General features: G+C 41.9%; 1 protein-coding gene across 1 annotated transcript in view; it reads right to left on the bottom strand.

Moving 5' to 3' along the window:
• Positions 1-11,343, bottom strand: part of cttnbp2 (cortactin binding protein 2) — a 91,346-nt gene extending 80,003 nt beyond the window's left edge. Inside the window, exons 1-2 of the mRNA XM_010739159.3 lie at positions 10,810-11,343; positions 2,194-2,301 (exon numbers count right to left, since the gene is read on the bottom strand). Of these exons, the coding sequence (XP_010737461.3) occupies positions 2,194-2,301; positions 10,810-10,938 (237 nt within the window). The 5' untranslated portion in view covers positions 10,939-11,343. The remainder of the gene's footprint in view (positions 1-2,193; positions 2,302-10,809) is intronic.
• Positions 11,344-17,832: the final 6,489 nt, after the last annotated feature.

Raw genomic sequence — 17,832 nt, 5'->3', positions numbered from 1 at the left:
GTGTAGCATTTGAGAAGAACGTCTCTCTGAACAAGTGCACATTAACAGCCTATTAAAAAAAGCCTGAGAGGACAGCCTTAAAGTAGAGCGTGGACAAACTGAGGCGCAGATCCTGACCTAAATACAGAACTGCAGAGAGAGAGGAGACATGCAAGAGTTTGTTCGGAAATAACTCGGCATTCCCGCCCCTCGGAGAACGTGCAACCTCTAACACGAGGGCCACGCAGGCTCTCCAGGACGCCACGGAGTCATCCCCTGTGTGACATCAGCATTCACAGATCGATACATCATCCATCTAAACTCATCCCAACCTTCATCGCTCTGCCATTATGTAGGTCGTTCAATACACATACACACACACGCTGCAGAATGGCTTCAGTCACCAAGACAGTAGACAGTAAATACTCAGACGCTCTCATAACGTCGCAGTCTGACAGCACTAACAGCAGGTCATGTCTTATTTCACACGTTTTAAACGAAGTGCAGAACGCGCCACGCAGAGCTGACTACAGCATAATGAGAGGAAGTCCACCTGCCGACTGTCAGCTGCTTAGTTCAACACTCACCTCGGCCTGCAATGTGTGACCACTGGAAGCTCTGATGACACCATCTGCTTCAATTTCTTATTTGTCCTACAGGTCTGGTGTCTAAACATTTATAAAGGTTTGGAGATCGGCCTGGGACCAAGAAGGAGTGATTAGGATGATGACTGAAAAGATGTGACACTGGGGCAGGATGTTGGATTTCTGCTTTAAAACCATGACTGAAGTTAGTTCATCGTCATACACCAAAAGGCAAATACTGTGTATGTGAAAATGTCCTTGGCAATAAACCTGATTCTAATCATCCTACGTCCTACAGGTGTTTCTGCAACTTCAACTAATTAAAAAGTAGGAATGTTGTCTTGGTAAAGATGATGTGGCTTGTCACAATATTGCTGAATTTGAAGACATTTTATTAGTGCTATCTGCTGCAGTTCAAAATACTTAGTGCTGCACCTGGTATAAGACTTATGATGTTCTGCAAGTCATCCTCAAACAACTAAGACAGGTCAAACTGGCTAAAACATTTAGAAACATGTTTGGACCCCATGTATAAAGGTTTAATTCCAACCTGTGGCCCTTTGCTGCATGTCACCCCCCTCTCTCCTTACCTTGCTGTCACTATCTAAATTAAAAAGGTTCAAAAGCAGGGAAGTCGGTAGCGTAGTGGGTTAAGCGGCCGCCCTGTGTGTGGAGGCCACAGTCCTCGCCGCAGCTGGCCCCGGTTCGAATCGCGCATCGGACGGCCATTTACTGCGTGTCATCCCCCCTCTCTCTGTCCCTGCTTCCTGCCTATCTTCAGCTGTACTATCATTAAAGGCATAAAAAGGCCAAAAAAATAATCTTAAAAAAAAAAAAGGTTCAAAAGCCCCAAAAATAATCTATAAAACATTTGGAAACCAAAAAAAAAGGGTAAAAGGGTAAAAAAAGTCAATCTTATGGATCAGCTGCTGCAGCTCTTAATTCTCTAAACTCATCAACTTTTGCATCAACTTACCATCCTCAGAATTCTCTAAACACAGTTTAGCAGTGATCGCAGTGTTAATAACTTTCCTTGTTTATCAGACAAACATTCGCCACAAATAAACACTATTTCACCTTCTAGCATCACCTCCCTAATTGGTTTTCAATAGTCACAGAGGAACAACAAGAGTCAAGACCAGGGACATCAATCATCCGTTTATCGCTGCTATCTAAGCAGGTGGTGCTGGGTGGACACGAGCATTTGATCACACTGGCCTTTCTGGCAAGAAACTAAATGCTAACCAGTCGCTCAGCCAGCTCCCATTCAACAAAGGCAATTAGAGAGTCTGCTTATCAGCGGGTAATTACAAAGGGAAAAAAAGAAACAGTGGGACAGAGCCTTTCATCGTGATCACACAAGTATTCTGCACATTTCTGGGGAAAAGCCAGCAATTCAGATTTTCTGATATCATTCATTTGGCGGCAGTCGTGACCATTCATCATTCATTAAACCAAGTGATACCAACTCAATTCTGGGTCACAATTGCAGCTAATCGTCTCATCTCAAGCGTTTCACAAAGGCAGGCTCCTCCAATGGCTTGTATTTTACTTAACCAAACAAAAGGTTAAGACGGTGGAGGCTGAGCTAATGAGTACAGAAGTGTGTTAGTGTGTTGTCTGGACTCACCCTCAGGGCCTCTATGACCAGGTCGCGGGCCTCCAGCTCTCCTTCCATGATACTCAGCAGGGTGAGCAGCTCTGGCTTGCTCAGGTTATCCATGTTGAACTCACATTTCTGCAAAACCGGCCAGAAGCAAATAGTCAGACTCATACAGGACAATACAGGACAACCAACAGTTCATTTCTAATTAGATATAGCTTGCGTTGAGTTTTTAACTGTTCTATTGTGTTAGTATCTTTTCCTATTATTATTATTATCATTATTATTATTGATCCATTTCCGCTGCAATTGAAGTCTATGGCAGCCCCTAGAACGCCATGGTGAAAAGTTTTGGCACACGTATTCATCCTCAAGAATTGTCATGCCCATACATTGAACTCTCTAGTGCATGTGCATTCAGCTTCATAACTTTGGATCCATTGGTCCAATAAGGTACCGTTGGAATTCTTGGCTCAAGACGAGTTCAGCGAACTCTATGACGTCGATTTGCGCCATATTGGATTTTCCACCATTTTGAATTTTATCAAAAAACCTTCTAAAAGCATTGTCCGATTTCCACGAGACTTGACACATAGAATCTTCAGACCAAGCCGCACAAAAGTTATCATGTGGATCTTTTCATTTCACTTCTGTTTGCCCGTAGCAGCCAATCCAAATCGTTGGAAAAGCTGCCAAACAGGAAGTACGCCAATATCTGTGCGATGCCTTGATGTATCGACACGAAACTTGGTGTATGGACTCATGACACCTTCCTGAGCAGGCATAGGCTGGCCTGCTATGCTGCTAGGCCCCCCATCGCTGCTTGCAGCTACATTTTAATTTGATATTATACAACTTGCATTAACATGTTGGCATTTAGCTCATTGGCATGCTAAAATTAGCACGCTAATATGCTTACAGCTTGTATTATTAGAACAACATCCTTGCTACTGTCTGTACAATATAAAATATATGTGCTGACGGCACCTGAGTGAAATGTTTGCGCACAAGAACCCAACGCAGATTAAACAGTACTATGTTTGTCTGTGCTGCTGTCCATGACTGTTCTGGAGCATATCCAGGTTTTAGGATGCAGGGATTAAAAAAAAAGATTTTTGAATAAAGATTGAATTTATTTCCACTCATGAAGTATTTTAAACAGTTACAGTTAAACTTTTGTTGCTGGTGTGCACCATGCTAACATTTAAAAAAAAAAAAATGTAATTGGATCATCCTTTTTTGATTATGAATGTTCAAAGTTTCATGGCAATCCGTTAGTTGTTTCAAAGATATTTCGCTTTGGACCAAAATGTAAGACTACCAAATTAACTATGGACTATGTCATCAACCAACTAACAAACCCAGAGGCCTGCAGCCATGACACTTGCTAAAAATTACGTCCTATTCAGAGGCTAGTTTGTATGTGTTTTATCTCTCAAGTGTCTGATTTCAAAGATTTGCCCATCACACTTAAAATTCTTATACACTGTACACAATGATTGTACAACTACAAATACTGCACCCATGATGGGTAGCCTCCACCAGCAAACACAAAGAAAATTTGCTTACATGCACCACATATTCTCCACCAGTCTCACTTGTACAGCCCTCAGATTTGGCTAGATGTCCCGTCCTTCCTCGAAGCTATTAAGGTCTAATTACATTAAGCTAGGTCATTAAGCACCTATTTGGTCAGTTGCAACCACAGGGCTAGCGAGTGGAGATGACTGTAATTGGGAGTGACCAGACCACTTCGTGCTTCCTTTCATGTCAATTAAAAGCTTTTTCCGGTCTACTTATGAAAAGCAAAATGGCTGTGTTGCCTCTGGTATGTGTGTCACAGGACAAAGGCATGACTTCTTTTGGGTAAAGTCAATTTGATCTCCAAATTTCTCTTTTCATCTGACTTTACATGTTGACTCTGCAATAACAATACAGTAAATGTATTTACAGAATTAGATTTTGAGGGGCATAGCCACATTTTTTAAACATCTCTATGGCTGCCAGTTTTGTGTGTAATAGTGTGTGACAATTTAAGTCAGTAGTTATTCTGCAAGTTACGACTTTACATAACAAACATGGTTAGCTTATAAGAATGCTGCATTATTGTAGCTCAACTCTCAAAAGTATATAGTGAGACATGAGAAATTGTTCCATCTGCATTGAAAGACTTCTTACATGTTAATTCACCAACAATAATTACTCAAGATGTAGACGTGAAACCACCAGTATATCAATAACTGATAATGACAATCATTTCAAGTCCATGAGAGAATAAATGTGTTCTGAGTTTGTTAGACCAAAGAAGAAAGTGTTATTAACAACCCAGACAAATTTAAATTAAAAAATATAAGTTTATAAAATTAGCTGTCAAAAATCAGTAAAAATGTGTTTTACTGACACAGGAGCAGTCAAGCAGCCATTTTGAAGTGAGTGAAACGTATCAGATGAGTTCAGAAAATGACATGACTAATTTTGAAACACTGAGTGAGATGAATTAATCTTAATTATCTCTCTGCTAGGGGTGCAGGGGTATGCTCAGGGTGGCGTCAACGTGTCATCAAGCCACCTTTTAGGACGGCCCACAAAATCCGGGACTGAAAACTGGTGAAGTCTTTTCACATGTTTTCAGAAACTACATAACAATATAACGTTTTGGTATTGCTACCTTCACTTAATTTTGCAACAAGTACTGCCAATACCAAGTTGTTGTATAAGTGTTTAGTTGTTAATTTAAAGAATAAGATTAGAGTTTAAAATGGCGTGTATGGGTCTAAAAATAGACAAAGAGTTTAGTGACTAACTCAAAACAATAGAAATTTGACAGCTTGGCTTTTCTAGAGTTAAGATGTAAAATTCAACAATAAACCAAGAGGGTATTTTTCTCAAGACAGCATGACTTTGAGAGAATGCAGTGAATCTTATTCATCTCCGTATCCTAAGAGTAAGACAGCTTTTTTTCCCCCTGTCACATCCCTGAACATCTCACAACAGCGTCTGGTTAGTCAGCATTCCAAAGCACAGCGTCAAATTGTTGTGTTAAGGGACCTTTAAAAGGGACTGTACTCATTCAAAGCAAAACCTAAGTGAGGAAAATGAGTGAAATTCTTGGCTGTACAGTAGAAGAAAAAAAAAATAAAAAAAAATGATGTAACTTCACATAGAGAAGCCAAAAGATAACACTCAAGCCCAGCAGAAGAAGAATTTCCAATTACTGTGTTGGCGACTACTGCAGCCATCTGCTGGGAAAGCCACATCCAGCTGCATTACCAATATCTGGAAGCTTTTCACCAGGCTATTTGTTCAATAAAACCTTAATAAGCCAAAGATGGGAGAAGCAAATGGAGGAGGCGAAGAGCGGCCGGCCTCTGGTGCACATCAGCCGGATTGCTACCTGCTCGTTCTGGTAATATTCACTTGTCAGACGGCTATTTAGGTCTGATTTAAGCCTACATCAAAACCTCAGCCAGAATTATTCCATTTTATCAAGGAGTCCTGCATGTCTCCAGAGGTCCAAGGCACAGAATATAACTTTAAACAGTCCGCTGTGAGAATTCAACAAGCTGCTGCCTTCTACATGCCCTTTATATGCTCCTGTGACGTCTCACAGTGAGGGGGGAAAAGTTCATGCTCAACAACGAGAACACAAGTAATAAATCCACATGAACATACAGATGGACACTCTCTACTTTAAAAGCTTTTCTTTAGAAATTGAATTTTTTTAGCCAGAAAAGCCAGAGCTGGAGACAGGTGCTGAAAAATCACTTCACGTTTTTATCTTCAGACTCAGACAAAGGAAGATTTGTGTCTGTGTCTCAAATATGGACCCTTTTCTTTTCAGAAGAAGGAGCTGGAAAGTGTTGCGTCAATCACATGTTTCAGTTTAGTCAAACCACGTTTTTATTCTGATGCCATCACACCGAGTCTGGAAATAAAAGCAGGAGAGATTCCAAGGGATTGATTCATTCGCATCGAGCCTTCCAATCGATCCCTGAGCCCCCTCTTTTTCCCGGCAGCATTTTCACCACTCTGAGAATTACACGACACAGACAGCCTTGATGGACGGCAACCCTGAGCTACGCTGTCCTGTCATGGGGCCTCGGGTGGTGGGTGAGGTGAGGTGAATGGAGGGTGGGGGGTGGGTGGTGGAGGGCTGCTTCTCTCTGGCATTTCTGCACAGTGAGCAGGTGAGGGAAGCGAGCACTAATTTGTTCCATGAGCCATGTGCCGTGCGCCAAGGGCACGGACAGCCTGGCCAGCATTCAGAGGCTCGCTGTTAGCCCCGGTCCACTTAATAAGGCCTGTGTCATTTCACTCTGAGCCATGAGGGAAGGGTACCGCTCGCTCTGTGCAAGTTCCTCCTCTACTGTGCTCTGCTGGCTTTCTTTGGCCTGTAAGTTCCTCACACACTCGTCCTGCTACTGCGAGCACAAAACTGTGTGATATGACAGCCTGGAAATAGACAACTGTGAGGGGTTATCAATGGTTACGAGGGAAATGCCACCAAGTTCATTTCATTTTAACTAAATTACCATGAAATATACTGTTTTCTTTAGAGGCCAGCCTGGTGCAGGCAGGTTTGATTTAATTCGTCCAGGTTTTGAGACACTTTCCCACCGTTGTTTCTAGAATAACACATACAAAATGTGAATACTTCATTAGAGCAATTTTGACATAAGGAACATGACCAGACTTGGGATTGCTTCATCACTAGGGTTGCAAAGGGGTAGCAAATTTCCAGTAACTTTCCATGGGAATTTATGGGAATTAACTGGAAATTGGGGATACTTTAGCAATTGGCAGTAAGCTAGCATCATAAGAGAAGATTGATGGCCTCAATAGCCCTGCAGTAAGCAGTACGCTATGCGCATGTGATTGAGGAATAGCATTGTTATTTAAGTGTACTTGCATGAAATCTGGTTGTTTTTTTTTCAAGATTGTGCTAAAATATATTTTTATATTCCCTGTTAAGGGCCAACCTTCAAATTTCCAGTTCATTCCTGTTTATTACCATTAATTACCCTAAATTCCCATTAATTCCCATGGAAAGTTTCTAACTTTGAAAGTTCTTGGAATTTTCCAAACCTACTAAAAACTAGTCCTCTCTAAATGAATGAGTGCAACTGAATAAATGAATGCAATCAGTTACATCATGGCCGATACCCAAGCCACTTAATCCTGTTAGCATCAGCACCAACACCAACCATTGTATGAGAGCAAATAAAACCCCATTCACCTCCATTGTATTGTGGTGGCAGTGTTACTATCAGAGACGTATCTCTAAATCTGGACATATTAAAGCAAAAATTGCTCTGCAGGGTTAGATAGCACGAGGGGTGAATTTGAAAAGATGCATTTTTCTTTCATTTGGGTGACCGACCTTTAATTAACTTGTTCAATTATAATTAATCTTCTTCATTGACCTCTCCAACTTGTTTACACGGTCATTTGAACCCCCCCTGTATCTGGGCACAGAAATTTTGTTGTCAGGAAGATGAAGCGGTGACATTACAGCCACTCATGTTGATGGCACTCCTCCAACATGGCAGCATAGCCCACATAACCACCGGTGACCACTCTCAGGCTTCCATTACACAATAGTCCTGCCAGACATTAAAGAAAGGTCTTAAGATGGAGCAGAGCGAGAAGCTCAGCGACATTTAAAGGTCTGTTTTCTCACAGAGTGTGAGTTTTACCAATCGTTCCTATCTGTTATGATAGTGCTATATTGATGAACTTATGTGGAAGTGAAATCGAGAGTAAAAATGAAAACTGTTAGTTGTGTGCACACACAGATTGACCCAACTGGGGCAGCTCACTTGTTGTTTCACCTAAATATGGCTAAACTTGGTAACTGTTTACACTAAGGAATGGTTCCAATATCTAGTTTCATTTTGGATCCAGCAAGATACATGGACTTGTTAGGCAACAACACTTTAATCAAGCATTTTCTCTCGTCACTCTTTTTATGAGCAAAGAGCAATGGAAAACAGCGGTAGCAGCTTTATATTTTAGCCGTTGCTGACAGATATCAGGGGCCTTGTTCAGCCAAAGCTGTTTTTTTTGGCATTGATTGATTTTTAGAAAGAACACATGAAATGGGACTTCTGCAAATCAAAGCCACGTTTATAGAGTTGAAATGTGATTCCAAACAGACCTGACAATGGAATCGACACTCGCAATGCAACACGCAATTGCAATACAAAATCCAGAGTGACAGAATCAGAGTACCGTAGTTATTGACACCTACATCGTTACAACAACCACCCATGCTGAGGTTGGTGATGCCTGGATACACAAATCCGATGTGACCGCACTCACAGTGATAACGGTGTGGACGGTCTGCAGGCAAATAAGATTTGTTTCCCAAATCAGATCTTCAAGACGGTCTGAACAAAGCCTTTGTCTGTTCTCTCTCAGCGGTGTTCTGCCAAAGAGTATTAGTGAGTGAAAAGACACGGCATTCTGTAACACGAATGTGTGTTTTTGCAGTTCAACAGAGACCAACTTCTCTAGGGGTTCATATCAGATCTTGAATCAAGATCTTCAGCATTTGGAGTAAGTAGCTGGTCAGTACAGTTGTTATTCTAATGTGTCAGATACATTTAATTAACATTCCTACATCTTCAAGTTATAGGAACATACATTAAAAACAGTTTCTGCCTTCTCATCCAACACCAGATGATCAGACATCTTTGAGTAACGTTGTAAACAGTGAGTTGTTTTTAAACCTGATAAATGCCGCCAAACCCATCCCTAACTAGAGGCTTGTTTACACCATGTTTCATCATCTTGTTGCCACATCCTCAGGTCTCAAATCTCAAAACTAATATCCAGATTGTTTCCCTTTAACTTGAACAGAACAGCCTGCAAACGTGCTGGGTGGCACACACACATGTATTATCGTAAATGGATGGGAGGTGACAAGCTGAGTGCCTTTCACCGACCTGTGACCCCCCCATGGACCATGAGGGGTCGGTCCTTCAGAGTTTTCACAAACGAGAAACTTTCCCCCACCTCGGGCCAACAACAGAGAGTCTGACAGGGGTGAGCAAAGAGCAAAGTGCTTTATTTAACCACTGCAGGCATGATGGTTGGGGGGGGGCGGGTGGCCATGGAGACGGAAGCCCCCTTTCGTTTGGAGAAGGAAGAGTGCACTGGCAGAGCGACGGGTGAGATGAGGAGGCTGCCCAGCTCCCATGTCTCTGGAGCACCTGTTCACCTCAACGCTACATGTAAAGCAGCCTCAAGGCAGTTCTGAGTGCGCTCAGGAAAGGAGGGTGGGGGGGGGCTGACACGGTACTCCCAGCTATGCCAGCTGAGTCACTGAAATTAAGACCAATTTAGAAAGGTGTCTGGTGAACAGGGCCTCCACTTCCCCCACCCAACCGTCCTCCACCATGCTGCCTCTGCCCTCCATCCACCCCCGCAGCTCTTCTCCCACCTCTTTCTCTACCATCTCCTCAGCTCACCGCTCAAACCTACCCTCCCCACCTCGACACCCACACCACCACCACCCACCTACTTCATGGACTGTGGCTGCTTTCTACTCCAGAACCTCCACCAGGCATTTACACCAGCCTACCTCTTCAACCTCACATCCAAACAAGTGCTTTCTTTTTTGGTTGTTGTTGTTGTTATTTCAGGGATGCGGAGGTTAAGTTCAATAAAGCAGAGCGGGGACAAAAACTCAAAAGCGTCACGGCCCAATTTGCATTGGGTTTACGGGTCGATAACAACAGTGTGACAGGTTGCATCATGGGTGCCGGCCACGGGAAGGAAAAGGTTCTGTGACCTCCCGGCGATTTGGGCGACAGATTGATCAATTTGCACAGAGGAAGTGGCGAGTGAGGAGGAGGCTGCAACCTGCGAAAGGTCAAAGTGTGAGACATCACAAGTAGGTGTGTATAAACAAGTGAAGTCAACCAAGTTAGTGACCACAATAGGACTCATTGGAAAGAAATACTGACCATCAGTGTAAAACTGTGGAAGGAATCGCACCCATGTAAGATTCAGTGATGGAGATGGACCATTTAACCATTTTAATGCCAGCATCAGCCCCGCAGGCCAGGTGAATATCATTTATAACATTTCCAAAAAAAAAAAAAAAAAAGCTGGGATTTCACCTTTAGGGTGCATACATCAACCAGCAGCCTTCAGAAACCCTCTGTCAGATTTAACCCCCCTGCAGCCGGCTCGCTTTAAGTCTCTGCGTATTAACCCATTTACTGTATGAGCTACAACCTGTGTGTAGCCAGCGACGGTTCCTCTCCAAAGCAGGCGCAGGATAAACGCTACAACGGCGGGATGACTGCTCAAAGCAGCCGGTGGAGGCGAACAAAAGAATCAGCAGTGATGTTCATATTTAAGAAAACACCTCAGTCTGCCTGGCTGGGAGCCGTGGCAGCGCATTTCTGACTCATTTATCAACCCCATAAAAAAACACAACAAAAAAAAACGAACACGAGCCTCTTGTTTTTCTCCAGACAGTGTCGCGAGGCTCCCGCTGGCCACCGCTGTTGCTTCACGAGCGAAATAGATGCGCACTGCATTTCTCCCGCTCCCCGCTCGAGACTACATCACCGCCACACCGACAAAAACACCCGCACCGCTTTTGCGTTTTATTGAACCCTCATGTCTTACCGTGTCGACACTTCCCAGCACGGCGGTTGCCAGTGTTTGTACCGGAGGAGGCTGCTCTCCGCTGGCTCCCTCCGACGCCATCTTCGTACTGTAGCGGTCTGCTGGAGTGAGGGCGCATCCGGCACTCATTAACTATTGCGCTGCTGAATGCAAATCACGCCACGGACGGCCATTGAACGGAAAGAGAGACGAGATTTGACAAATTAAAGGAGATGTAGAAGAAAAAAAAAAGGAAGGAGGAGGAGAGGGGTGGGGGAGAGGACGACAGGTCTCCGCCGTGAAAAAGCCCGGAGCCGAGTGTGCGGGCTTGCAGCGGGGGAGGCGACAAGTCTTTGTAGGCGTGGACCGACCGACGCGTAAAATCCAGATGCGAAGCCCCGGTGCGCTCCCAACTGGAAAGGAGGTGCGTCTCGACAGGCTGATTGACAACAGCATTTGTCGGCTTCTGTAGCTAGAAAATAAGCCGGTGAGCGGTATCAAAACTGTGACTCATGGGCCTTCAGGGACCGCTGCACCAATAACATGACAAAGGTAAAAAATGTGATTTCAAAATATGTGAATAAAACATGTTCAAAGGACGTTGTTTGAATGTCTTGGAGCCTTTTATTGTAAATCACACACTCCCGTTGTTGTTTCTTTATTTCATTTCATTTAGCTTATTAAAGCAATCATGCAACGTCGTAGCCAGTGTTTTAGAAATACTGAAGTCATGCGCCCGAAAACAAAATGATGACTCCTTTCTCTACAAATATCTACTCCATGAATACACAGAATGGCACCTGTATCAACAGACAAGCAACTGACTGCATCACAGGCTTTTGAGGGGCAGCATCCTTTTAAAGGAGGAATTCAACTTTTTCATTTAGGTAAGAAATAGTCCCATACAAATAAGCATCACCATCAGAATCTACTTCAAAATAAAAGCACACCCCTTTCTGTCTATGCATGTTGCAGTATGTTGGTTCAAAGTAAAGTTGTTGTTACTGATGCATTAATGTAACCTGTAAGAAATAATTATAGCCTACATTTTAATTTACTTGAGGTGGAGCTCCTTTCAATACTGAAGACATGGAGTAGGAGAAGTAGAAGGAGCTCTTTGGATACTTCATATGCGTTGCTTATTCCATCTTGTGAAAGGCTGATTACATGGGTAAAATAAGGTGTCACAAAAAGTCTCCTTCAAAATCTATTTAAGGCACACTGTCAGGTTTGGACAAAATACTTTTATTTTACGCTAATGTTTTTAAATGACCTAAAAGTGTTTATCAGGGTCAGTGTCAGCAGTAGCTTACACACCTCCAGTAGAAGATTAACTTTATTAATCCTCTTTTTTACATACATATGAACAAAATACGACCACACACACACACACGCACACACAGGCACAGGGCTTATAGACATCCTACTGTGGAGAGATGGTAGAGTGATGGGCTGCCATGTAGAGGCGCCCTGTGAGAAGCTACCTGTAGGCAGTGCCAGGGAGGTGAACTGGCACCTCTCCAGATACCACATGCTCCATACTGTGGTCAGCGCTCCCATCCTCCGGCTCCCCAAACCCAAACTGCAGACTGAGCTATTGTGTTTTACTAATCGATTGAGTGGGAGGATGGTTATCTGTGGTGGTACATCATCATCATCATCAATAAATGTGAGAAAGAAAGAATTAAGAGGAAAAGGATGAGACTAAGGAAAGAGAGAGATGATGAGATAAGAGGTCAATCTAAATGAATAAAACAAGGATAGCCATAAAGTGGCTGCAAATCAGGGTGGACCTAATCTTTTTTTAACTCTGTTGGATAGTTTAAGCTTTAACAATGCATCATATATTAATAGCTGATTATAGGTTTTATGTGTAGAATCTTCAAAACAAAATAGCCACAGCAATTTTTCAGTGGAGTAGAAGTATTACTCACAAGTCATCATTTTGTGTCTGAAAAACCAGCCACTCTCACATTTAACCATTTAGTTGGTAGCTATTTTTTCCCATCCTGCTAACAACTGAATAATCAATTGATTTGACCTCAACGTTTTACTGTAGTATGCACTTAGTTACATTCCCCTATTGTCTTATTTTCTGTCAATGCAGGCAATTTTACTGGGCACCTTCATCACAATAAAAATAAAAAACACACGTGTTTCATTGTTTTGTTCAAAAGTCTGAGAGCATTTCCTCATCTGTGCTTTCATAGAAACTTAAAACCTCACATCATGTAATCACATATCTCATCAGATGGCATCGAACCAGGTCAAACTATGACAGGCACCTCCTGTCATAACCCATTATAGCTAAACATTCATGTAGGTTTTTAATGGATATCTGAAAATGCATCCTTCAACAAGACGTCTTTTTGTAACTCACATTGCGGGTCAAGTTATGGGACAGCCTACATCTATAAACTGAGACCAAAAAGCGAAGGTTTCAAACCAAAAGCCCAGTGTTGATCTTACACGAGTCGATGCTCAGAGTTCAAATCTCTCAGCTCTGGGTCTGTTTATCCCAGAAAACCAGAGCAAGGATAGGGGCCCTCTCAGCTCCCAGATGTGGCATTTAGGATTAACTGACGCTGATCCGGCCTGGTCATTCAGAATGAGGTTATTAAGTCCCTATTTAGGTCAAATGTTGCATGGTCCACATTCACTGGCAACAATGAGAGAACAAAACTGCTTGATGATTTAAGGCAACATTGTTCAACATAAAATAAGATATTTTAAATCATTTTGATGTTAGACTGACTTGTAATCAGGTGAATGGTGTCATAGCCACTCTGTGCTCCTCGCACCTGTTTCTGCACTATGTAACGTTGTACTCTGGGTACAATCACCAGGAGAACTTTATAAAGCTTTAAGTCACACAGCACCAACTATTTCACTGATTATGATTATGATGAAACTGGCTTCCCTCTAATGTCCTCCAGCTGGTTAGAGATTTTTGATAGACAGTTAAGAAAACTGCTGTGAATTACAGCTGCTGTTAGCAGATGTTAGCTCAGTTTGTTAGCTGGGCTGCCCTGAATGCTGAAAGCAGCAGTGATGGTTAGTTTTTGTGTGTACCACAGGCATTTATGACCACCAGGAGAGAAGGTTTTCAGGCCTTGGGCACAGGGAAATACTAACAGGCAGCAGAGCCCATTCTGGCATGACACCGGAAGAGGCATGACGGAGGAAGCTGAGAAGAGAAAATGAGAGAATGACCGAGAACAGGCCGTTGAATAAGAGTAAATCTGGGACAGACCTTTAGTCATTGACGAAAGCTTGGTGAAATAAAAGTCTGAAAAACAGACGCCAACCTGGGCTTCTTGCTGTTTTCTGTTTGAGTTGTCAACACATTCATTTTTTTAATCATAAATAATGTAATCAAGACAAATAGACGTGTACAGCGGCCCATATTTACGACAGTGATACTGCACTCTGGAATTTGGGATAGTAAACTCTACACATTGTGTAATGGCAACATGTGGTTGACCTGACTGCATTTACAATAAAATGTGCTGTTTGTAGTGTTTTTTAGCTTTCTGAGGGTTAATAAAAAACAACTTTCCCAACATTCATGAAGATGTTTCTGACTTAGAAATCCACAGCGGTTAGGATAAGGACAAAGCAGTGTTCTTGCTTCCTGATCTTTTCACATCTTTGACCTGCAACAGCTGTATTGTAGCACCGATGTAAAAATTAAAAAAAGTGTAAAGAGCTCAATGCTTTCAAAATCTTTTCTTATGCTGTTACATTCCCTTGATCCCACACTTTTATATTATATATGCTGTTACATTCCCTTGATCCCACACTTTTATATTATATCTAATTTTTCCATTATCCACAGAAATTTCATCCATTTCAGATGTGAATTTTCCATTATCCACAGAAATTTCATCCATTTCAGATGTGAATTTCCTTTTTTCCCACAGTGATCTGTTTTTCTTACTGTCTTGTCATGTGTCAAATCCCATACCCATGACTAAATTTGAGTCAGATCGGCAGAGATGGAGCTGTCATGTGGAGATAATCCTCCTCTCTGAAAGGAAGCTTGTCATTAGCCGGTGATTATGGGGGGACTCCGGAGATGTAGCTTGGAAACAACCACCTCCCCTCCTTCCCCTCCTCCTCCGCTCCTCAGCTGAAGTTGTGTGACCTTAAAAGAAAAAGTTTCCCCCTGAGACACATTCATTCAGTGACTTCCAGGAAGTTTTCTGATTATCCGTAGTAATTTGCTGTTTTGGTGAAAACATTCTCCTGAGAGCTTCCCGGAGAAAGAGTCTCTCTGTGCAACAGCGAAAGTGATGAGAGGAGAGAAAGCTGAGAAAAAGTCATGCCCCTTTACTGAACAGACAGTACATGTCTTGAGGCCGTGTTGCGTTCTGACCTTTTTTTTCTTTCATGCTGTGAATGAAGAAATTGGTTTCTAACGGCATCTTTTCTACAACTGATTTCTCACTGCGACTGTTACTCAAGTTTTTTACAGAAAAAATTGAGGCTCTCTACCAAAACATGAAAATAATGTCTTCTATCAGACTGTATGGTAGTTAGGACTGGAAGCATATCATTGTCTACCTGTGCAAAGGCAAGAAATATATGGGATACCAACTGACCTGGGGGACAATGTATAATATGTGCTGTAAAAATCAGTTTAAAGATTCATTCTTTAGATTGCTGAGATTCGTATTGATTTTGGTCCCTTCGACCCATTTCACACATGCAGTCTATCCATGAAATGTTCAGGAACATTTTCTGTAAAGGGTTGTCTGTGAATAGGGACATTAATCAATATTCAGTGGAATCTGTACCTCCAATTTCCCACCTTAAGACCTTGTAACATCTCAGGGGAAATGCCTGTATGGTCGTGTTATGAATGAATGCAGTAACATTGGAGGGACAAGCATGTAAAAGCCAGTGTTGGAAGAAGAATTCAGACCCTTTACTTTAGTAACTCACTGGCTAATAATAATCGCTAATACTTACTCACTGGAGTACAGTGTGTATTTTGCTGCTGTGGATGTTCAAGGTTGAGATCATTTTAACTACTTTATACACTGTTGGCTAGTTTAATATACAGCAGTGCATCATGGTCTATAAGATCATCATATTTGAAGCATCGCTGCCCTGTGAGAACCACGTATTTCAAAAAAGTCTTTGAAAAAAGTCTCTCTCTCTAAAAAACCTTTTGAGAGTGTTTCACATGGTTAGATGGAAATGGGCAAATAAGGTTGAATAAATGTTTTATAGTTACAAAAAATTCAATAAAATTACTGAAAAAGATGAAATAAAAGCTGATATTCTGCCGGTACGCTGCTTTGACAGACTAATGTTGGTAATATTTGAACATTTTGGTATCTTTTGTTGAATTGCACAAAGAATATAACCTGATATGATGTGAGTAAGAAATCCTTCTTTTAAAAAGAGACATTGGAAACGAAAAGCTATTTTTCCAGATGCACTGGAGTTCAGGAAGGGGACATTGTGTCACTAAGAAGTGGATGATTAGTGGTGTTATTTGTTTTTACTATTTTCCTTTGTACAAAGGAAACTATTGTACAGTTCCCATGGAACATCTAGCAACGTTTATTGCTTCCACATTTTTATGTTTCCCCAAAAACAGGCAGCGAATGGGATATCTTTTGTGGATATTGATTAGCAAATTGGCAAATGTGTGTTACCCCCCTACCACCATGCATCAATAGTGGTCCCACTTGTAGGGTGATTGTAGAGTGGTCTTATTAACTCCTCTCTGACTTTCTTTTTGTTAGTGTTGTACCAGATATATTGACATATAGCACAAGACACGTGATTAAAAACACTTAAACATCTATTTTCAGTTCATGGGGACCATGTTAGAGTGGAAAGTGTTAGAATGAACTTAAACCTCTACACAATTGCTTTTGTATGGTTTAATTTAATTGTGCTTTGGATTATTACTGGGCTCTTCTTTGACTTCTTTGCACTTTGAAAATCAACAAGCACTGACTTGAAACTAGTGTGAGAATGACAGTTTACCACAAGTCAACTGTTTTATTTTGTCAAAGTCATGCTGCTGTTGGGAGTATTACTGATACTTGTGCAACATAATATATTCTTGGCAGGCACTGAAGTCACAGAAATATAAATGAGTAGTTGGGCCAGAAACACAAGTTGGCATGTCAGCTGTCTAATGTTTGATGTCATGCTGAACACATGCTAACACACCTGAAACAGAAAGAAATGTGAAGGTCTTTCCTGTGTTACTGCATTCTGATCATCGGCGTAAAAGCGTCTGCTAAAGGCAGGTCCAACCATGAAGAACGGAAATTCATATTTCTATTTTTTAAACATGTATTTCTTATGATCTAACTCTAATATGTTGTGAGTACAGGACTGTATTACCTGTAAATATACTCGGTTTCTGTACAGTAACTTGAGCTGGGTTGAACCTTATCTCCAGTGTAGGCTCAGGTTTCTCTACCTGCCTGGTCCTGTTCACACAGTCAGTGGGCTGGAGCCAACTGTAACAATCATGACAAGTTGCTCATAAACACAGACAGAGGGAAACTCTCAGACCTACAGTATGGACACAATCCTATGAAAACTAACAAAATTAATTTACCCCAGGTATTGCTGGGCTGGGTGACATGTTTATTCATTACCATGAACACAAACAAACTCACTGCACCATCCTGCTGCTCCAAATACTCACTGGAGCACCAAATGTATATTAATCCACTAGAAAATAAATGCACAGTGTACTCCTGATTAAGAAATGTTTGCTAGACAAGTGGCCTGCTGTTCTATCAAACTTTTTAAAATAAAATTATATATTTAAAGCAACATTACGTAGGAAGTCTTATGTAATTAGCAGGGGCGGACTAGGACAAAAAATCGGCACTGGCATTTTGGACCAGACCAGCCCACAACCAGCCGTGCGCTCCGCGGGCTCACGGAGACTGCGCCCTGGGCGGCCGCCCGCATTGCCCATAGCTAAGACCGGCCCAACAGTGTGTTTGGGCTGTGTGATCTACTGGTTATATATATATATCGGGACTTGTCAGCCCAAATAGC

The sequence above is a fragment of the Larimichthys crocea genome, chromosome X (assembly GCF_000972845.2).
Source record: "Larimichthys crocea isolate SSNF chromosome X, L_crocea_2.0, whole genome shotgun sequence".
NCBI lineage: Eukaryota > Metazoa > Chordata > Actinopteri > Sciaenidae > Larimichthys > Larimichthys crocea.
This window is presented reverse-complemented; position numbering and strand designations above follow the sequence as displayed.